Below are 22,850 nucleotides of genomic sequence, written 5' to 3' on the forward strand. Positions count from 1 at the left end.
GGTGTGTTGAAGTGTCAGTCTCGCATCACATCTCTTCAGACTTGGAGAGGCCCCACTGATCGAGATAGTTTAGAGTTGTTGGAGCAATCGGGGTTGTACCAACTGAAAGATTGTACATTTGCTTATCATAATTCAGCATTGATTTCTGCATTTGTTGAAAGATGGCAGCCGGACACGAACACATTCCAAATGCCGTTTGGAGAGATGTCCATCACCCTCCATGATGTTAGTTATATCATGGGATTAGAGCTGCTTCTCGTTGTTTGTGTGCTCCGCTTTCAAATGTGCGCAAATGGTTTGGCAATAAAGGTCCAACATATGGGGAAGTTGTTGCACTTTGCAGGGATAATGACTCCGCTGAGACTCGTGCTCGAAGATATATCTTATATCTTACCGGCTCCACATTGATCGTTGAGAAGAGCGGGGGCATGTTTAAGTCGACATACATCCCATTGATTGAAGATATTTCGAAAGTCAATCAATATTCATGGGGTTCGGGTGCATTGGCATATTTGTACCGTCAGTTAGGTGCCGTTTCGCGCGCCGAAGTAAAGCAGATAGGGGGTCTGTTGGTATTGTTGGAGGTACTGATTTTAACTCATAATTCTTTTATTTATATAAATATTTTATTATGTGGCTAATGAATGTACCATGAAACAGTCTTGGATATACGAGCATTTTTCATGTTTCCGACCCCCTGTACTAGGTACATATGATGAAAGTCGGCCACGATGTATGAAATGAAAGATTCCGAAGAAATCGCAGGAAAACTCTAGGGATATGGGATATTATCGACGATATATCGACAGTTTAGAGGCTAGTGAGGTAAGTTTTAATTTTTAAATTGAGTAATGTTAATAAATGGAAAACTCGGTTAGGGACATGCTCTATCGCCTTAATAAGGCCTAACTCCATATCTGTCACAATTACTCCTGGTTCTGAGCAACCATAAAATATTGATTTTACTTGACTCAATACCCAATTATAATGTTCTTCGTTTTCATGCTGCATAAATGCAATTGCAACAGTAATTTTTTTTCCAACTCGGGTCACACCTACAATCTCCAGTAATGGCATCTTGTACCTATTACAAAATAATTATTTAATATTAATATTCAACAAAATTTTAAACTCTAAATTAAATTGCATCAACTATAAACGAATAATTACCTATTGGTCTTATATGTAGAGTCCATGAGTATGACATACGGGAACAACTTCAACATATCAGGAATTCGAGGATCAACAAACACCAAGTCAATAACCTCATTCGTCATTGAATCGGCGCGGTGTCGCTGTATATACTTGCTCTCATTAATACACTGCATCAAATGTTGAATAACTGTCTTTCCGCCCATTAATTTAATTTTGATTATGAGTCTTGCATTATAAATATATTTCAGCGAAGTGATAATATTTGGATCTTCACGTCGAAGATGGTTTAAAATCTTCTTAGGTTTCACGTGACTTCTCGTCAACATCTCGGTAACTTCATATTGCTTCTTCGAGAGTTGTTTATAAAGACCATGCTTCGAAGCCGGAGGATGATTATGCTTCCCGTAAACTATAGAGAGTTCCCATTTATCCCCAGCTTGTAGAGCCCCCTTCAACTGGAAACCACAATAACATTTTTTCGTGCCAGTACATTTTGTACTTTCTACACCTCTATTCTTTCGTTTCACCTGTTTTTTTCCAAACCGATCACAGGTGACGTATACTCTATCACAAAAAGTATGACCAATAATTAGCTTAATGCCATGGCTTTCAGTTGTGTCTCTCGCACACTGTATTAAATCAGCTCTACAATTAAACAATTGTACTCCTCAAAAGTATTCAGAATAATAACCTTCCCCATTATCCTGAAAAAAAATAAACAAAAAAAAAAAAAAATATATATATATATATATATATATATATATATATATATATATATATATATATATATATTAAAAAAAAAAAACACCGAATCGCATCTAAAGTAGAAGCGGACGCGTCAAAGACATCGCGCACCTTGGACGCGAATACAGTGTACTACGAGCCCAACATGTGTGCGCTATTTGTTTGGTCTTCCAGGTTGTCTGCCCTCTGCGTATGACGACTTGTTGGCAAAAAAAATTAAAATCTTACATTCGGTTGAAGTGGATTGTCGTTATAAGGTATTGAACTCATTAGTCGATGATTCTTACGTAACAAAAAACGACCTTTGACGACTTTTAAGTATTTTGAAAACCTAGAAAAAAGTTGGAGAGAAATCGAAAAAATAGAGCGTAGAGAGAAAATATTTTTTTGTATAGAGAGAATTCTTTTTTATGTGCGGGATTTAGTAATTTTTTGTGTGGAAAACCCTAGAAAAAAGTTAGAGAGAAGTCAGAGAAAATATTTTGTAGAGAGAGAATATCTTTAGTAGAAAATACATATTTTTTATTTATGTGCGTGATTTAGTAACTTTTAGTGTAGAATTTAGCACCCCCTTCTCCTAATTTAAAGTCTCTTTATTCGTCCGAGATTTACACTGATTTGATCCCAGTTGACACGCTTTCCATAGGGTGTCGGCCCAATATTAGGTGATCTCCAATTATCCAATACTTCTTAGTTATTGTTACTAAGGCCATGGGCCCATTAACTTAATAATGATACTTAAGCCCATTAATTAATTAGTCTGAAGTCTAAACAAATTACTTTAGTTGTATTTTATGTACTTGATGAACTTTTTAACCTATCTTACAACTTTTTTGAACTTTTTCATCCACCTTTAAATTGCACGATCTGCATTTTTTTATATGCACGCCTCAACCCTTCATCGTACATAAAAATTAACAAAAAAAAAGTACTAGTAAAATTAATAAATAAAAGTAAGAGAGAGAGAGAGAGAGAGAAAACAACATAATTTCATACATAAACACACCCTAATACAAAACTAGTTCAGAATGACTTGGACAATCATCAGCTTACATTTAATTATATCCAAGCCGACAAGGGTATCTTACAATTAAAAAAACTAAGTCCCCCCACTTAAACCAAGTTAATTACCAAACATAATCATCATTAACACTTAAAAACAAACAATATTAACTTCTTTTTTTTTTTTTTGGTTGTTGTTGTTAGTTGAAGATAGAAAAACAGGCATGCACCCTCCTAAACTTGATTATGGTTTAATTAGTGTGTGATTACTTAGACACTAATAGTGCAATAAGGTGACCCGATTCCTGCGGTTCGGGTCAACCCGAGAAGCTTCCTCTCTTTGATAGCCGGGTCTTCCAACATTAGAACTTTGTCCTTGTCTCTTACACCAATCATATGCAAGTGTTCATTATCCTCTCTTTCTTTCCCTTTGAACAATATTCTTTGCTCTTGTGGCTCCAAATTTGTCAATATTGACAATAAAATCTTTAATTCTCCTAAATAAAAGAAAATCAAGAAAAAAAAAAAAAAATCAATTCGATTTCCGATAAATATAATTTATAAAAAGCTCGTGAACCAGCTCGCTGTCAGAGGTTAATATGATAATGAAATAAAAGAATTCGAGGTTTAATTAATTGTTTACCAAATGTTGAAGTTGGTTGAACTGAAATATCATGCCATTTTGAGACGGTCGAGACTCGAATTGTGATCATGACTTCGCCGGAGTTTTCGTTACTCTCTCTTTTTTGGACAAGCATGCCGCCGGGCCTTAATTCCCATTTGATCTCGCCGCCGCTGCCGTGTGTGGCGGCACCACCACCGCCGCCGCCACTTGCTAGCTTAGAGCTGCATCTGTAGAACATCTTTGACCTTAACTTGATCATTTTTCTCTCTCTTAAATTAAATATTTAGTCTTGGTAGTATGGGGGGAAAGAAGAGTGGTAGGAGAGGGCTATTATATAGCAGGTGGGATAATTATATTTGGATAAATAAAAAAATGTGAAATATTAATTAACATGTAAGCAGCCTTACCTTTAAGTAATCTCTTATTAAACTTGTATTAAGATTAATAATTTGATGAACCCCTTGTCACACGTGGCATGAATGTGGAGTGAAAATCGAACGGATCATATTAAAATTAATAATTTCGGAAATAGATCATTTTTTTTTCTTTTTAGTGAAAAACGAATTCCAATTTCATTAAAAATATTTGGAAAATTTGGGAATTGGAATTTTCAAAGATTGAAATGACAAAATTTAATCCAAAATAATGAATAAAATCGGTGGAGTTCTGATTTTTCTTTTATTTGTTTTATTCTCCTATGATACACAATACATATATAATAATATTGATATTATAAGTATAATTATCTGAAAATATAAATTTTTGAAGTATTTTGTAAAATTAAAATCGGCTCGAAAATCAGAATCTCTTATATTACAATAAGAAGTGAATGCATATTGAAAAATGAAAATTTTGGAAATTTTCAGAATTCCTAATAAAAAAATATTGTTTCAAAATTAAAAATAAAATATCGAATAAAAATCGATTTTTTATTTTTATTTTATTTTATTCAATTTATAATATCCACCCCTACATAAGGCACATGGGGGTGGGTTTGTTACACGCTTTGCTTAATTAACGGGCCCTAAACTATCACATCATAGTCGGTTGATAAAACGAATACTTCTATCACAATTAAATTCTTTCTGCAATTTATTTATTTCCCAAATTAAAATTAATTTTGTTAATAAGTTACATAAGTGTGTTCAAAAAGTAGTTTACTTGTTAATTAATAAAGTTGGGTGATTATTTAAGTATCATCATACTTTAAATATATATTTTTTTTTTGTATTGTTGGGGGTTGGCTACCGTTAGGGTATCAAACCATGTGCAACAAGAAATTAAAATTTTCTTTATTCATACTTAATTAGTTTCACATAAAATTGGGGGAATTAGGAGGGGGGGCATTTTTATTTTTCAAGGGGGTCAAAAGGGGGCCATTTAATCAGGCATTCAAGCAACAACAAATGGATAATATTGATTATGCTTTAAAGCTACAATTAGTGATTTACAGCTACTTGCAGCCTCTTATCCTCCTCAACCATCATTTTTTTTTTCTAATAAAACACAAATAAAACAAGATTAATTTCTTTAATTTGTATTTGACAAGGATTAGGTGAAAGAATTTGAAATCTATTTTTTTTTTCAAGTTCTCCACAATAACTAAGAAACTAGTTCAAGCTGCTTTTTTTTTGGGGAAACTAGCTCTCAAATTAATTTTTTTTAGCTAAATTTATTTTAAACAACTAATAAGCTCTTACATCTGCTAAGCTGTTTTAAGAGCTGATAAGTTGTTACGCATTATTTTTAGAATTCAATTTTAAAATATTTGGATAATGAACTTATAAACTGTTTTTACTCATTATGAGATTTGTTCTCGAACAGCTTATTTTTTTATTTATTTTTTATGATTTTTTTTTCTGAAAAAGAAGTACCAAACACTCTAAAAGAGCTTATAAGCTCTTATTAAGTTCTTTGTAACAGCTTATAAGCTTAGCCATCACATGAACTATGAAGAGTTATTTTAATATTTGAGATAGTAAATTCTAGAACATGGTTATACACTTGAGGATGGAAGTGAATTCCATTATGAGCTTATATAAAACTTAATGCACTAAATTAAAATAAATTGAGTAAATGATTAAAATCATTTGTGAAAATAATTTCAGACCAAAACCTAAAAACATGATAGCAAAGCTAATCATGGAAAAACACACAAAATAATGCAAGAAACCAAATGGAGAAGAAACACAAGAAAATAAGAGAAGATTCTCAGGATTTTTTTTGTCTCACAAGTGACAACCCCACATGTATATTGGTGAAGGGGACTAATAATTATTTATCAAAAAATTAAATAAAAAATAAAAGAGGACTAATAATTAATTATCAAAAAAAGAAAATAAAAAATAATAATATTATTTTGTAGTTAATAATATAAGAGAAGCTCTCCTTTTTGGGTTAGAGTAAAGTCCAAAAGAAGCCATACTTATTGGTCCCGGAAAAGGATTTTGTTATGTCGGCTTGCTCAAACATATTTGCACTTACAACAACAAAGGATGTTGGCCACTTGTTATTATTTATTTATTTATTTATTTATTTATTAATTACTTAATTAATAAATTAGTATTTATGGTTTAATAATAGAGAAAACCTTTTTTTTTTTTTGTTTTTTCATGCGTGACTATCGGGCCATGTTAGTCGAGTTTTAGTTCAAACTCATACAGTTTAAAGTTTCACGACTGAGAAAACTTAAATTCATCTCATTTATTTCGAGCTTCGAGTTTAATTAGGCTTATAATACTAATACGACTGATTTTTTATATATACGAGAGACTTAAATCACACTTGATTGACCATATGCCGTTGACAAGAGGATTCGTACTTACGTCATTTGACACCAGCTCTCTTACTCCAACCACTAGATCATTTATTGTGGGATCTGATACGACTTATTTTATTTAATATATAGATGTGTAGACATGTGTTGTAGATCTTCACCATTCGTACATTTCATCGAATAATATAATTTTGATTTATTTTTTCACAAATTTTATGTTTTTCTATGATTCTTACAAGTGCATTTTTACCTCAAAAATATACTCGACATTAATTATTGTTCCTTGTGTTATAAGAAACGTGAATATATTTACAGTAATAATTGTGTTACTATCATTATCTATCATTATTATATTCTTCATTTTATTTTTATGCTCATATAATATAATGAAATGAAAAAATAAAAATCGAAATTTGATAAATTTGGGTTGGGTGACTTGGATCAGAATTTTACATCAATCATTTGGACATTAATTAGCAAAATCATCTTCAAATTTAATAGTAGGATATAAATCAATAACCATAATTTATGCAATCCGAATACATTCACATGTGCACATGATTTATAGTCTAAATATAATTATTTATTTATTATTATTAAAATGACTAACCAAGATTGTTGGTAATTAGCCACCCCTAAATTAGGGGCAGCATGGCTAATGTGATCCTAATATGAAAATGGGGTCTTAAGATATAAGTCCCTGGTGACAAACCTTATTAGAACTAAATGACACGTCTAATTAAAATTTGATTCACATCCTTTATCATAATTCATTCCAAAAATGCCCCTCCACTCACAAATTCGAAATTGTATCGGATTGTAAATATTCTATGATGTACTATGGTATTATTTAAAAAATTTAATTTGCATTTAGCATTTTTGTTATTTTATTTTTTATATGGAATACGTTTCTCTAATCGATTTTTTTTTCTACATAATTTCGAAAATGATGTTTTTTTTTTATTTTTTTTCCGGTCGTAATCATCTGCAGACACCCGTAGTTTCGTTTTTGTCAAATAATACAACAGAGTTTAAAGAATACTATGGTATACTATGGTACACTATGACATACTACGGTATACTATGGTGTACTATTCAACAAAATTCAGTGCAAAAATTAAAAAGATAAAATCTCAGATATGCACAACACAGAAATAAAACTTACAGATAATAATACACAACACAGATGAAGCTGAGATTCACATTAAACAAGAAGTGGAGTTCTTGTAGCAAAACTAGCCCTATAATTATGACTTCTACTGATTGGAAGGTGAACATAAACTTCATGCACATCTTGTTTATAAACCTCTCCCCTGTCTCTATCTATCGCATAGCACACGTACACCGTCTCTATAACATTGTCTAATACATGAACGAAGTATCCCAAAATCACTATCAGCAATACCGACGCCATAACTGCCACAAAATACGCATCATCGCCGAGATGAACCACCGTTTTTATAACAACGCATACCTGCATATTACGAAAACAAGAACTTAACTAAAAAAAATCGATTTATAGGTAAGTAAAAAGCAAGAAAAGAAACAGATAGTACATATCCTCCATATTTTCGATTAAAATCCGGGTGCATATTTTAGTTTTTTTAAATCATGGACTTGAAACGTAAATCACAATTTCCAAACAAGGCGCAAATCTAATCAGAATTACCAAAGAATTACCAAACAAGGCCTACAAGTGTATATAAAACTTACTAGTACAACATAAATAACTGATAACACGAGCACAATTCCAGTGAGTATACGCTGCCAAATCCTACCTGCAAAAATCTAGTCATTCACCAATCCTAGCCTTCAACAAAATTAAACCCTAGCCATCGACCAAATTAAACTCTAGCCGTCGACCAAAATAAACCCTACCCTATATTCAAAAACCTAATGGTCCACCAACCCTAGCCGCCGAGCAAATTAAACCCTAACCGCCATAGTTGTCGACCGAATTAAACCCTAGCCGTCGACCAAATTAAAACCTAACCACCATCCACCGTAGATCTGACCACCACCATAGTCGTCGTAACCTCATGCCTCCATAACCATCCCCTTATTAACGCCCCTCCACCGCCATAGTTGCGCCATAGCCATCGCCCCCTCAATAATTGTGGGAAGTGATGGAGAGAGAGAGCGAGAGAAAGAAAACGAGAGAGGGAGAACGAGAGACGGAGAAAGAGAGAAAGAGAAACGAGAGAGGGAGAACGAGAGAGAGAAGAGGGAAGAAAATAAGCAAAATAGATCTGGAATAAACGTGTAGAATTTATGGATTTAAGTTGAGGGCAAATTTGGGATTAAAAAAAAATAAAGGATGTGGGTCATATTTATTTTTGTAAAAAGGATTTAGTTCAAAAAAAAAAATATTAGGGTTGTAACTCATATCTAATTATGTTTCCAACTAGGGACCTCTAGCATATTAACCCTATGAAAATTAATATGTGGTAGTATTTTTATTTGAAGGTTCAAATAATAAGGCCAAGTTCAACTGTATAAGAATCTTCCCTAATGTAATAAGGAATCTATTAGAACTTTTAGGCCTCGTTTAGTTTTTAATACATAATTAATCAAGATAGAATCATACAATCTTATGATACTCGACGCGGGATTACTCGAGTTAGTAGTTTACGAGTCATTTGAGCTGGAGAGTTGACCGTAAAATTGGTGAATGACTACACGTACACAAGCTCCGATTATACTGAAATGAATTCAATTACTTACACAATAACTAAAACTTGACCTTAGTTATGGTGATTTGGAAAGATCGATTTGTTATGATCGATGTGCTTTAGGTAAGGGATAACTGTTACAAATCCCATATTTTAAGGGTGCAAATTGTATTTTACCAAAATATTAATTCACTAATCAATAATCATCATTACGGTATGACTTGAATTGTTAAATGAAAATGATACTTACTATTTATCTATTTTATGCTCGATGTACAACGAGTGAAATACACTGAAAGATCTTTACTATTCATATATACATAAAAACACACATACACACACATTAGTATGTGTAGATCAACGGTGAAAAATCATCCTGCGTATTTTCATTGGGTGTAGAGTAGAAACTAGAAATAGCCCTATTTATGCAGGTTTCATTTGATTTGAATGCGCATGCATGCATGCGTGCTTATAATAAGGAAAAATAGGACCAAGCACGAGATAGATACTTTTACGCCATTCATAAGATTTTGCATTTCTTCGCATGCAATTCTATCAACCTTTTTTTACGCTAGATCCCATGTAACTATTTTTGTTTAATTTTTTTAAAGGTTTTTACCTACTTTTTAAATAAATGTTACTATTAAAATATTTTTTTGTCACACACCTAGAATTTATAATATTAATTGTAAATTATATGATTACACTTATCATATAGTCGATAAGCCATATTTCAAAATTTGTGCAGTCAAGCTCATTGCCCAATGATGAATTTTTTTTCAAAAGTTTTTACACTTTGGCATAAACCTCAATAAATTAATGCAGTTAGTACTAACAATTAACAAAATTCAATTAATTTAATAAAATAATAAATTATCGAACTAATAATTTAGTACGTTTATATAGAATCGGAACTGGAAGAAATTATTATTTAAGGGATGCTATTAATTTATCAAGGTTCTCCTGTATATTTGAGTTAATATAAACTTTAGAAACGCCAATTAAATTTTGTAAACGACAAATTGTTCAATTAAAGATTTAAGAAGCGTATATTTGTGCAATTAACAATCCATAAACTCAGTATAAGCAAGCCCACTAAAGATAACTCGAATTTTTCCGTTGCCGAGGCCCAAATAAATGTGTCGATAAATGTATGTAAAAGGCCCAAGAAAAGGCCAACCTCATACACGTGATTATCACGTGAGTCGATACCTATATTTTATTTTTATTTTTTTTCATGCAATTTTAAACTTGAACGACAATAATAATTAATGATAGTAATATTTTAGATATTCTTTTTATGTTGTGTGCTATAAACCATGCATTTTGATTAGGATTTAATACATGCGCAGTAATTTAAAATAATAAATATTGGGTAAATAACACTTATCCCCTTTAGTTTGAATTTAGTACAGATGACCCCTTGTACTTTTAATATAACACATGATCCCCTTATATTTTAATATAAGCATATAACCCCTTTATACTTTCAAAAATTTCATTTTCCTAATGAGCAAGATTATTTATCAAGTGAACTACCATAAGGGGTTATATGGTGGTATTAAAAGTACAAGGGGGTTATGTGCTTGTATTAAAAGTATAAGGATGTTATATTACAAAGCTCAAACTACAGGATGTTAAATGCTATTTATCCATAAATATTCTAGCGATGAGGGAATAATAATGAGAAACTGTCGGTTAAAAATAATTGTTACCCTACAACATCTAATTTGACTTGTGTAATTATTATTATTTTTTCAATATCAATATTATTGTTTAATTAATCAAAACTAATTATTGCACCTCTTTTTACAGCATCGAAGTGATGAAATTGGAATATTTTTGTTTGCTTTCTGGTCTTAAATTCTAGCTTTTGATTATTACAAAGGTCAAATTACGCACACCCCTAAAGTATAGTTAAATTACAAAAAGACCCCTCTTATTTGGAATATTACAGCCACCTCTTTCTTTTAAATATTTTTACATAAAATTTATATAATTCAGTAATTTACCGAACCAAATTGTATATTTAAGTTTGGTAAACGGTATGAAATGTTGACGTACCGAAATTTCGGTTCGGTTTTACGGAATTGACATCCCTAAATTTACTCCAGGGTCTTTTCATAAGATAATACATAGTTGAGAAGGTGACTATAACTACCCAAACATAAGGGGAATTTTCGTAATTTGACCATAACTCAGGGAGCTGGACGTAATTTGCCCATATTACAAATCAAAAATAAAATACTGAAAAAAAGCCTTTCTTTTATGCAAGAGTTATAATACTATATTACTATTCTTTGCTTCTAAACCTCAAAGAGAAACCAATCTGAAAAGTGCTTTCCAGCGGCAATTCATCAACCGCTAAGTTCGACAATTACGAAGAAACCCACATTTATAAAATCTCCCACTCTCTTTTCTTTCTTAAAATAATAAATAGTTTCCATTTCAAATCCACAAAAACCCCCTTTTTTATTTTATTTTCTGTAAATTAATAAAGAAGAGAATCATTTGATAAAGAACCCACTACTCCTGTCTTTGTACAGCGTTGCTCCTTGTTCGAGAATTTCAAGAATATTTCGGTTGATTTTTGAGATGGGTTTTTACTTTTTAGTGATTTGAGTGAGAAAAAAAAAAAAAGAAAATCGAAAGAGGAAGAAATGGAACCACCAAGTGGGATATGGGCTTCTCTGTGGAACTTCATTTTGTTCTTGCCTTTCTTCATCGGCCTTCTCCTTCTTGGCTTCATTAAAGGTCTGTTTCTTTTTCTTTTTTTTGTGTGTGTAATAATTGTTTCCTCTGAGGTTTTTTCATGTGTGTTCTGTAATAGATGTATATATTCTGTCTTTGTTGCTACAATTAGTACTTTTTTTAGTCAGATTTCTGCAGTGATGTTTATGTTTAGAAGTGGGTAAAATTTATTTTAACTTAATTTTATCTCAGATTTTTCAAAATTTATGAAACTATAATTGTTAAATTTAGTTCCATTTTAGATAGTTTCCCAGTTTTACAGTTTGATTTACAGATGGACCTTTTAGGGTAAGTTTTAACTATGGTTAGTTACAGCAATGATTGGAATTTTTGAATAAATAATTTGCAATTTCTTGTTACAGGTATAATTATGTTCCCCGTTGTATTTCTGATAATGACAACCGGAGTCTGCGCTATAATACTCGGTCTTTGGCCTGTTCACTTCTTCTATACTTATTACTGCATTTTAAGGTTTGTTCGTTAAGTTTTTTTTTAACTTGTATGCTTAGTTCACCACATTCGCAATCATAATCGAACTGATTTTTTTTATTATTATTTTTAATAATGGCAGCACTAAACAATTTGGTCCAGCTTTGAAGCTCGTACTATGCATATGCGTTCTCGCCATATTAATAGCATGGCCGCCAATCGGAATAGCCTGCGGCGTTTTAGGTGGTGCCGCCTATGGTCTTCTTGCACCATCTTTCGCCACTTTTCAAGCTGTTGAAGAAGGGAAAACGGACAAATTCTATCACTGTATATGTGTACGCAAATCTTGAAATCACAATAAAAATTTATCGTATTCCCACTATTTCTAGGGACTTCAAATAAATAAAATCATCGTGCTTCGTACTCGCAGGATGGAATTTGGAGCTCTGTTAAAGGTAGCTTCACTATCATTAGAGATTTCTTGGATGTTTGTTACTTCTCGTACTTCTCCATTATGGATGATTTACGGCGCCAAGGCCCCCAAGAGGGTAAATATTACGAGATTAGGTCCGTTTTTCTCCTTGCCGTTATTGCATTCGACACCCTTATGTTTAGTCTAATTGCTAAAAAAAATTACCCGTTTTATAAATATTAGCAAAAAACTACCCCTTAAAAACCCACCATTTTGGGGGTTCGTGTGCTAAAAAATACGCATCGTAGATTTTTTTTTAGCAATTCGATAAACTCTTTCCATTATGGCGATTTTTCTGAATTCAAGAAAATAATTCGTTCTTTATTGCAGCTTGTTCTACGTGCCACTGGCTTTAATAGCTGGAGTACTCGGTGCAATGGTTGATCTACCAGTAATCTCGATTATCGCACTATTTAAAAGCTTCTACATGTTATTCAAAGGCTGGCATCGATTATTCCACGACTGCATAGGAAGAGAAGGCCCGTTTTTGGAAACTATATGTGTTCCATTTGCAGGCCTAGCAATTTTACTCTGGCCGTTGGCCGTTGTAGGAGCCGTTTTGGGCTCGATGGTATCGAGTATTTTCTTGGGCGCTTATGCTGCAGTCATTGTTTATCAGGTTGAATTTAATTCTCTTCAAAAAAGAAAAAAATCGAAAGAAATGAATAATTAATTAATTAATAAAAGATCTCGTTTTTCTTGCATTGCAGGAAAGGTCCTTTTGGTTTGGACTTTGTTACATTGTCGCTTCTTTGTCGATTTATGATGAGTACAGCAACGATATTCTTGATATGCCCGAAGGGTCCTGCTTTCCTAGGTTAATAATTGATCTTCGTGTAATTTTTCTTCGATTAATTATTATTTTTTGAATATTGATATTGCCGTTTTGTGTATTTAGACCGTGTTATAGAAAGAAGACTCTGCCACAAACTACTTCTCCCTCGGCTTCGTTTTCAAGGCCAGGCTCTTTCAAAAAGCCACCTTCTCGAACAAGTTCTATGAATGCACCCATGCTTGATTTGAAGCCACTTGAGGTATTTTTGGATTAAATATTTTATTATTATTATTATTATTATTATTATTATTATTATTATTATTATTATTAATTACTAAATTGGTCCCGTTTTATTTTCGTTGAATAATTTTTTTTTTTATTTATATTTTTTGAAGTTAGTTGATGCATTGCTCGATGAGTGTCAACGCCATGGGGAAGTTATGGCTTCTGAAGGGATAATTACTTTCAAGGATATCGAAGATGCTAAGCATAATAAAGATGGTGGCGGTGTAATAAGTATCGGTTTGCCTGCTTATTGCATTCTTCAGTCACTTATTCGATCGGCAAATGCTAATTCTCCCGGTATATTGCTAAGTAAGTGAAAAAAGTTCTCCGTTTTTTCTTCATTTATTTGAAAAAAAAAATCGGGTTTTTTTTAGCTCTTATTATTGTCGAATAAGTAATATTTTAATTTTATTTTATGCAGGTGATGATGTTACGGAAATAACGTCTTCGAATAGGCCGAAAGACACGTTTTTTGATTGGTTTCTTAATCCACTATTAATTATTAAAGACCAGATTAAGGCTGATAATCTTTCTGAGACAGAGGAGGAATACTTAGGAAAGTTAGTTTTATTGAGTGGCGATCCGTCGAGATTGAAGAATTCGAATATTGGCTTAGCACCCGATACTGAACTCAGACAAGCTGAACTTGATGCATTGGCTCGAAGGTAAAAATAAATATAAAAAATAGATTATAGTTTATTATAATTATTGTAAGTCGGCTATTAATTTGATTTTCGTTAATCAAGGCTTCGAGGGATCACGAAATCTATATCAAGATACCCGACTTTTAGACGTCGATTTGATGGTAGTGTAAAGAACATTTTAGAAGAGCTGGAAAAGAAGAATGGTGGGAGCAGAAAATCTAGAGCAAGTAATCTGCCGAGATCGAGAAGTATGTTCGATCGGATATTTAGCCAGAAATCTTTGAAGAGCAAAACAAACGACCATCTTTCTGATCAAGAGAACGAACCTGAAACGGACATTGAAATCAGATGAACGAACTTTTCGATTTTGTTGTTGTATGATAGTTCTTTTTATGCATAGGTAGTTTTACCCCTCCTTTTTTTTTGTATCACTATTTATAGTTCATCTCTTTTCAAGATTTGTATGTACCTATATGTTTGAAATGGTTTATTCAATTTTGGTTCCCCTTTTCACATTTTACTTTATGTAGTTTCTGTTTGCAAAGGAATAGTTGCCGATAGGGGTGGAAATCGGATTGGAATTAGCACTTTTGGAAAAAAAAATCCGATTTTTCAGAAGTGAAAACTAGTTCCATTTCCGTTTGAAGAAAAACGGAAATAAGAATGAATTGTTTTCTCCCCAAAATTGGAATTTGGAGGATTCGAATTTTTAGTAACCTATAAAGTATAAAATACATAATCACTGATATTATAGGTGTATTTTTCGGAAACAAAAAGTCAACATTTTTGGGATTATTTTTCGGAAATTCAAATCCGAAAATCGGAGTCTCCTCCATATTCTAATTCCAATTAAAAAAAATGGAATATTAATGTTTCAAATCGGAAATTGAAAATTCTATTTCAATTTCCACCCATGGTTGCCGAGCTAAAAGAATAAATAAAACGTCCAAACTACAGGTAAACCTCTATAAATTAATACGGTCGGGACCAGGGAAATTCTATTAATTTAGCGAATTATTAAATTATCGAGTTAATAATTTAACACGTTTTCACCGAGTCGGGACCGGGAGAAACTATTATTTAATCGAGGTTATTAATTTATCGAGGTTCTACTTTATTGCAAACACGAACTAAGCGTAGAACTTAAATTACACAAATTTATCTCCTCTGCCGCTACATTCGAGTAGCAAAGTTTAAAAGCAACATATATAAAACATCAATAAACCATTTATTCGTTCTTCCTCGAGTCCTTGAGTTGGCCCTTTTTCCTAATTCCAAGGCAAAATTTAAAACGCCAGGCATCAACAAACGATTCTGGCAAAGAACTCGCTAACGCCCATACAAGTGTGTGGGGCCAGTAAGGTGTGCAGCGAGGCTCGTAGCCAATCGAGCGCAAGGCAGATCGAGCATATCCGTCCGTTGATGGAACAAAGAATGAGGACCGTCTGATCGAAGCCATCTTTGTTGCTACGTATAAAGGTACCTACATACGGTATGAAGAAACAAATGTAGCGACTAAAATCCGATTAATTAATTTACGATTTAAGAGGACAAATATAAACTAATTATGAATAAAATATGATACCTGGCATTGCACATCGATTCCACTCTTCTTGTATTCAACATAGAGTCCCCTTGAGAACTGGTCGACATATCTGAAAATTTCGAACAACCGTCGTTTTAATTTACTAGGTAAGATCTCACTATAAGACGCGTATATATAACGATCTATTATTACAACATACTAGGTAAGATCTCACCAGACACGTGTATTTATATAACTATCGATTTTACACACATCCACACGTACGAGTGTGTGATTGTGTGTAGATACACTACCCGGTGTATTTGACCATGTATATTATATCATGTACAAGACCGGGATCGGGATAAAACACACCTTAAAGACAGATAAAAAAACCCTTCAAGAATCATACAAATCATCGGTAAATATTCCATGCTGCACCGGTTACATCTTCATCATTCATTCACACACACACACACACACACACACACACACACACACACACACACACACACACACACACACACACACACACACACACACATCCATGTTGGTGTGTAGATGTATGATAAAGATCTAACCAGTGTAGCATTGCTTCTGACGCGTCTATATATCTATATCTATATCTATATCTATATATATATATGAACCTGGATAAATTAATATTCTCGCTGAAATAATAATTTCTCAAGTCCCGACTCGTAATAAACGTATTAAATTATTAGTTCGATAATTTAATATTTCACTAAATTAATAGAATTTTGGTTCTCGCTGAAATAATAATTTCTCAAGTCCCGACTCGTAATAAACGTATTAAATTATTAGTTCGATAATTTAATATTTCACTAAATTAATAGAATTTTGGTAACTGTAAAAGTAATTAAAAGAGTACTCACGCTTTGGTTGCAGCATAAACAGAGTAAAGAGGATCAGAAGGAATAACAATGGCGGCGCCAGATCCAATATTCACAATCGCCCCTCTCTTCCTCTCCACCATGCCAGGCAAAACAGCCTGAGTAACTTTCGTCGTACCCTCCACATTAACCCTAATCAAATCGCTCAGCAATTTCTCATCCACCTCGTGGAAGAATCTGGCGTACGGATACGAAACGCCGACATTGTTGATCAGAACGCCGACGTCTGCTCCCCGAACGGCCTCCTTGATCCTAGAAACGCCGCCGTCCAAGTCGCCGGAAAAATCCACCACCACTTGTTTGATCTGGGTCGACGACCCGTATTTGGACTTGATTGATTCGGATACTTCGTCCAGCTTGCTAGGGTTCCGCCCGACCAAAATCAAATTGAGCCCCTTCTTCGCCAGCTGGAAGGCGAAGGCTTTTCCGATGCCGTCGGTGGGGCCCGTGATTAGAGCCCATGACCCGTATTTTTTGAGGTTTTTTCCGGGTCGGATGAAATTGACGTAGACCCATTTGAGAATTGAGAGTGAGAATTTGAGGAGAGAGAAGAGGCCGAGTGATAGTGGGAAGAGAAGCCATAAGGGCTGAGATTTTAGCTGGTCTAAGATGCACTCCGCCATCACTGAATAAATTAATATTTTTTTGCACCTTAAAATAGCTGTTATATATAGATGGATGAAGGGACCAAATGGTAATTTATCAAATTATTAAAAAAATTAGTAAATAGCACTTTAACACCCTTGTGGTTACAAACTTTTGCAAATGACCCCTTGTCCTTGTAATATCAGCACATAACCCCCTTGTGATTTTTGAGGGTAGCTTCCATTAGTTTTTCCGTCTAATTTAACCGTTTGTGTCAAACGTTAAAGTATTTTTTGGCAGATGAACCCATCGTCCTTGTAATATCAGAACATAACCCCCTTGTGATTGTTGAGGGTAGCTTCCGTTAGTTTTTCTGTCTAATTTAACCGTCTGTGTCAAATATTAAAGTATATTTTTGCAGATGAACCCCTTGCGCTTTCATTTTCCCTTTCGTTTTTGCAGACGGTCCCCTTAAAGTTTGATACATGCAGTTAATTTTGACGGGAAAACTAATGAAAGCTACTACATAAATTATAGAGGGTTATGTGTTAATCGTATTACGAGCATAAGGGGTCATCTGCAAAAGCTTGCAACCACACGCGGATTAAGTGATGTTTACCCAAAATTTTATTTTCTTCATGAGTATATATTTTATTTTGAATATTTAATTAATGCCTAGAGAGAATAACACTAGTGAGTGGTGAGGAGAAAACAGTTGGTGGCATTTATTTATGGCTGCGGCTATATACAAGACTAATTCCACTTGTGCAAGACTAAATTAAAATTTTCAATGTATAAATACTATAATATCCTTACTTATTAAAAAAATAGGAAATTTCAAATGTGCAAGACCAAAAATTCAAAAACACAAAAAACCCTATCACAAGACCACAAAACCACAAGACCAACTCTCATCTTCTCCATCTTCCAAAACCCACAAGACCTTTCTCCTTCCTCCTCCATAAACCCACAAAACCTAGATATTCAAAATCATCAAAACTCAACAAATCTTACAAAGATGGCAAGTATGGAGTCAGAAGACATCAAAATAGAAGATTCTACGATGGAAGAACCCAAGAAGGTATGCATTTATCGGTTCTTTTAGCTAGAATATCGACTTTCCAAAAAAAATCCCGCGCAACCGAATTCGACATGTACAGGTCGAATTTTACAGGTAAAAATCGACATTTAGATGTCGATTTTGAGGTATAAAATTTGACATTTGAATTTGTACTATAAATTCGACATGTCAATGTCGATTTTTACCTATGCAATTCGACGCTTAAGTGTCGATTTGTAGCATAGTTTTTCGACACCTTGGTGTCGATTTTTACCAGTTTTAAATTTAATTTGTTTTTCCTCTTTTTTTGGGCAGATTTAGGTCACTCATGATTGTGCGTGGCTGGGTTGGCGTCTGCGGCGATCGGCGGTGGAGCTTGAGCGGCGGAGCTTGAGCAGTGGAGAAGGTGAACGTAGGTAGGGTTTCGGGGGGGGGGGGGGGGGGGGGGGTTTAATTCACGCTTCTATGTTTTTTTTTTTGTTTTTTTTTCTCATTATTCTTGCACAAGTGGAATGAGTATGGCATATAGCCGCAGTCCTTATTTATTCAAGTACGGATAAATTATAACCACCTTCGTGAGGTAAACTGTAATTATAATAAACCCCCTTATGTTGTAAAACATTATGTTCAGACCCCGGTAGTTTATAAAATTTTTATATACACACTCTGCAAAAGGGCGTTAATGTAAGAAATCTACAAGCTACAAACGGTTGAATGTAATTATATAAACATGAGGGGTATTTGTAAATAGATCTTACCTTATTATAATTAAACCTTTTAAGAACAATTAATGAAGCTGCGTGCAGCCGGCGGCTGGAATTTTAGATGAGAGGTTAGTTGAAAGAGATGAGCAGAAATTAGGCAGCTGCTATTTCCATTTAGGTAAACCTTAAAATCGTACGTTTGCAACTAACGCGTTTCTGTTGGTTTGAGTGACGACATCGTTGAATTAATTACACCAACTAACTAACTACTCACTTTTCATTAATTTATGGAGGTGGAAATTGCCTTTTCTAGTACAATTGGAAATTGCAATACCACTTAAATTATTTTTTTAATAACAAGCTTATGAAATTGAAATGTTAAATGTCGTTTGCATTTTATTAATACTGTTTTAACTTAGAACGAGATTTTTACTATTTTCTAGTCCAATTTCAGCAAAAAATAAAACACGAAATTGTAGCCATTTGTGTTTGCTTTCTAATTCAACACGAGTTATAACAATTAAGCATGAATTAGTTACGTTTTGAATTTTAGATCACTCAAATTATCAAATTTGTGCGCAGTGTTCATTGATTCATGAATAACTTTCTCATTTGATATCCAATCTTAGTAATTTAAGTTGGATTACAAATCCAACTCAAATAGCTACAATTTTTTTAATTTCGATTTTTGCCTAATTTGGATTGAAAAATGATCAGAATCTCGTTTGAAGGGTGAAATGATAATATTAAAACTGAAACAACATTTATCACATCATTTATTAAATGACACCTATTGAAAAAGATATATAACCCCCTAATCCCTCTCTAGTGTTGTACTAAACTCTTAAAAATAAATGATGTGCCTTTAACTAATTGGATCTTTTATCAATAATAATATTATCATTTACGACTATGTGATATAAATTTTTATACATCTAATTTATATTAATAAAATCTAAAATAAAATACAATATCATGTACGAACAATTGATAAATTTTCTTTTCCATGGGCCTAAATTGGGCCATACAAAATTTGTTTACATAATAGTTATAATCTAAATTTGGGCTTATAATTCTTAATGGCCCATTAGTTAAGCCCAATTAAAAATTAGAGCTCGAAATTAAGCTGTTCTGACCGTTATTTCCCACTAATCCCATAATCACATTCACGTTCACCACCCCACTTATAACTACTACTCGTTAACTGCAAATTACCGCACCACTATTTAATCACTAATCACTTCTTAATTAACCTCATTTCCGTTTCAATAAAACTCCATTAAAAAAAATTATCAACTAAGCTTCCATTCGCAACAATGGCGTCGTCCAAAGCACGCTTTCTGCTCGCTGCAACCACGACTTTGTGTTTCCTTCAAATGTTGCAGTGCGTTCGTTGCTCTGAGTTTGAAGTCGGGGAGCGAGCGGGTTGGGTTGTACCTCGCGAAAACGAAACCGAAGTGTACAACCAATGGGCTTCCAAAAAGAGGTTCAAGATTAGCGACACCATTAGTAAGTACTAAACACCTCCTAACAAATTCCGATCCTTAGTTATAAAACATTTTTTTTAATTTCAGAAATGATTAATTTTCGATTTTGTTTAGTATTCAAGTACAAGAAGGATTCGGTGATGAAGGTGAACAAGCAAGACTACAACGAGTGCAACTCAACGCGCCCTGATTTCTTTTCCAACTCGGGTAACACAGCAGTCACGCTGGACCGGTCCGGTTTTTTCTACTTCATAAGTGGAGCCACCGGGCACTGTGAGAAAGGGCAGCGTATGATCGTGTGGGTGATAGCGCAGGAAGCTCCCGGTGGAACCTCACATGCTCCAAACAATGCCTTCTTCTCGTATGCACTATTTGTATTATTAGTTGCTTTTCAGTTTGCTTACCTTCTTTAGCCTTTTACATTTAGGATTTCATCAGTCGTTTTTTTTTTTTAATTGACATTGTGTTGAATATAGTATTTTAGGGTGGCTGGCTTGTTTTATATGAATTTCATGTAAAAACAAATCTACTTATTTTAAATTTGTTATCTAATATATTTTAAAGAAATCCTTAAATTTTTCACACAAAAAAGGTGAAATCTTAATGTGAGGCTTAAATAATTAGTTATTTTACAATAAGTTGTATCAATCAACATTGGCTTTTTTCATGCCATGGTTCAAATGGGCTTTAATTTTTACTATTCAAATGGAAACTAATTACGCTATATATATTTTTCTGATATTTTTTTACGACGGTCATATCAGGTCTATGAAATGTTACACATGCACACGCATATAATGTGCTGTTATATGTAGATTAATGGCGCAGAATCACCCGATAAATTTCATTGAGCATCTACAAAACCGACATTTCATATGCAATAACATATTCAAACAAATCGGATCAAATTAAAAAATAATTTCTTGAAATAAATTAGAAATTGTTGGGATGGAGACTAGTTAAAATGTCCTAATTTACACTTGCATATTTGCTCTATCATCATCATCATCATCATCATCATCAATCATCAATCAATCAATAGTTGTTTAGCAATAAATCTTTGTCAAATTCCCATAATTCACATCTACAAATCCTCAACAACTTTTTCCCCAATTTGCTGTTTACGTACCCGTTTCGTGAGACCCAAACCCGTTCATTCTCTTACATCCTGACCCGATTCGTCAGCTTCAAAACTATATTTTCTTCAGAAACAGCACAGCCAACTTTTCTGCATCAAATTCGTCAAATAATTCAGGCATGGGTAATCAATTTACAATTGGTTAATTAAAATCAAAAATCGGAAAATAAAAAAAGAGAGAGAGACCTTAGGAGGATCGTGGCTCTGTTGCGACGGCGATCCGCCGTTCAATGGTGGCTGAGCACCATTCGCCGCCGTGGAACCGGAGTTTTTTTCATCCCTAGCTTTGGCGAAGATGACCGTGAATCCGTCGGCGGAGGCTGGGTTGTTCACGTCCCACTCCCCAAATTTCGGCAATGGCCGACCTTTCTCCTGCTACAGAATTTATCAGAAAATCCCTAAATTTTCAATTTTCAATTTTCAATTAATATCCAAAACAAATTAAATGCCAATGTATTGCAACAAAAAAGACATTACAATTGAGCCTTACTGTTGCCATAAAACAATTTGCAGAATAATTTGGCCTTTGGAGTCAGATGGAATATAAAAAGAAAAAAATGAGCTATCTTTTTTAGAGAGAGAAAGAGAGGAGAGAGAGAGAGGGGGAATTGAGAAGGAGAGATTTTAGGATGGAGAAGAAGAAGAATGATAACAATGGACGTAGCATCCAACTAATTCACACATCCACTCTGTGATTACATTTTTATTCTATTTTATAGTTTCTCTAACACACAGCTCTGCAAATGGATGGATAAACATCACGTTTTTTTTTTTTTTTAATATTGGATAAACATGTTTTCTAATTAATGGTCCTCCTTTTTTATTGTTGACTTTGTTTTTCTACTAATTAATTAAATCAAAAAAGAAAATGAAATGAAAATTGTAAAGGTTAGATGAGCTTAAGCAAATCAAAGTTAATAAGCTTAGCCCAAGGCCCAGACAAACTCAATGGGCTTTAGACTCATTAAAATATATCTCTTGGGCTTCGTTTGAGTCTATTCGGTTTCGGTTTCAGTTTCGGTTTATTATAATGTAATAATGTTAATTTTTTATATTTATAATCTATAATTATACAGTATTCGGTTTTCGATTTACATCATTATTCAT

General features: G+C 33.4%; 5 protein-coding genes across 5 annotated transcripts; 2 read left to right on the forward strand and 3 right to left on the reverse strand.

The window, feature by feature from the left end:
* Positions 1 to 637: 637 nt before the first annotated feature.
* On the reverse strand, positions 638 to 1,855 carry LOC148767181 (protein FAR1-RELATED SEQUENCE 5-like). Its single transcript, XM_088825985.1, has 4 exons — positions 1,847 to 1,855; positions 1,171 to 1,610; positions 883 to 1,084; positions 638 to 772 (listed from the first exon to the last, which is right to left on the reverse strand). The coding sequence occupies exons 1-4, from the start codon at positions 1,853 to 1,855 to the stop codon at positions 638 to 640; spliced, it is 786 nt and encodes a 261-aa protein (XP_088682111.1).
* Positions 1,856 to 2,868: 1,013 nt separating this feature from the next.
* On the reverse strand, positions 2,869 to 3,844 carry LOC105960882 (BAG family molecular chaperone regulator 2). Its single transcript, XM_012985095.2, has 2 exons — positions 3,545 to 3,844; positions 2,869 to 3,398 (listed from the first exon to the last, which is right to left on the reverse strand). Exons 1-2 carry the CDS (start codon positions 3,783 to 3,785, stop codon positions 3,172 to 3,174), a joined length of 468 nt encoding a protein of 155 aa, XP_012840549.2. The 5' UTR covers positions 3,786 to 3,844; the 3' UTR covers positions 2,869 to 3,171.
* A 7,360-nt stretch (positions 3,845 to 11,204) lies between these two features.
* On the forward strand, positions 11,205 to 14,850 carry LOC105961025 (putative membrane protein At3g27390). The gene is made up of 10 exons (XM_012985255.2): positions 11,205 to 11,728; positions 12,088 to 12,196; positions 12,297 to 12,489; positions 12,585 to 12,721; positions 12,957 to 13,245; positions 13,337 to 13,443; positions 13,525 to 13,660; positions 13,797 to 13,995; positions 14,108 to 14,351; positions 14,433 to 14,850. The coding sequence occupies exons 1-10, from the start codon at positions 11,635 to 11,637 to the stop codon at positions 14,680 to 14,682; spliced, it is 1,758 nt and encodes a 585-aa protein (XP_012840709.2). The 5' UTR covers positions 11,205 to 11,634; the 3' UTR covers positions 14,683 to 14,850.
* Positions 14,851 to 15,125: 275 nt separating this feature from the next.
* On the reverse strand, positions 15,126 to 17,422 carry LOC105960883 (very-long-chain 3-oxoacyl-CoA reductase 1-like). Its single transcript, XM_088825618.1, has 4 exons — positions 16,752 to 17,422; positions 15,916 to 15,985; positions 15,444 to 15,813; positions 15,126 to 15,281 (listed from the first exon to the last, which is right to left on the reverse strand). The coding sequence occupies exons 1-3, from the start codon at positions 17,390 to 17,392 to the stop codon at positions 15,559 to 15,561; spliced, it is 966 nt and encodes a 321-aa protein (XP_088681744.1). The 5' UTR covers positions 17,393 to 17,422; the 3' UTR covers positions 15,126 to 15,281; positions 15,444 to 15,558.
* A 2,984-nt stretch (positions 17,423 to 20,406) lies between these two features.
* Positions 20,407 to 21,052, forward strand: LOC105960884 (early nodulin-like protein 21). Its single transcript, XM_012985096.2, has 2 exons — positions 20,407 to 20,627; positions 20,720 to 21,052. The coding sequence occupies exons 1-2, from the start codon at positions 20,435 to 20,437 to the stop codon at positions 21,016 to 21,018; spliced, it is 492 nt and encodes a 163-aa protein (XP_012840550.2). The 5' UTR covers positions 20,407 to 20,434; the 3' UTR covers positions 21,019 to 21,052.
* The last annotated feature ends 1,798 nt before the right edge of the window (positions 21,053 to 22,850 follow it).

The sequence above is a fragment of the Erythranthe guttata genome, chromosome 11, assembly GCF_056151865.1.
Source record: "Erythranthe guttata isolate IM_541 chromosome 11, IM_541, whole genome shotgun sequence".
In the NCBI taxonomy this organism is placed as follows: Eukaryota; Viridiplantae; Streptophyta; class Magnoliopsida; order Lamiales; family Phrymaceae; genus Erythranthe; species Erythranthe guttata.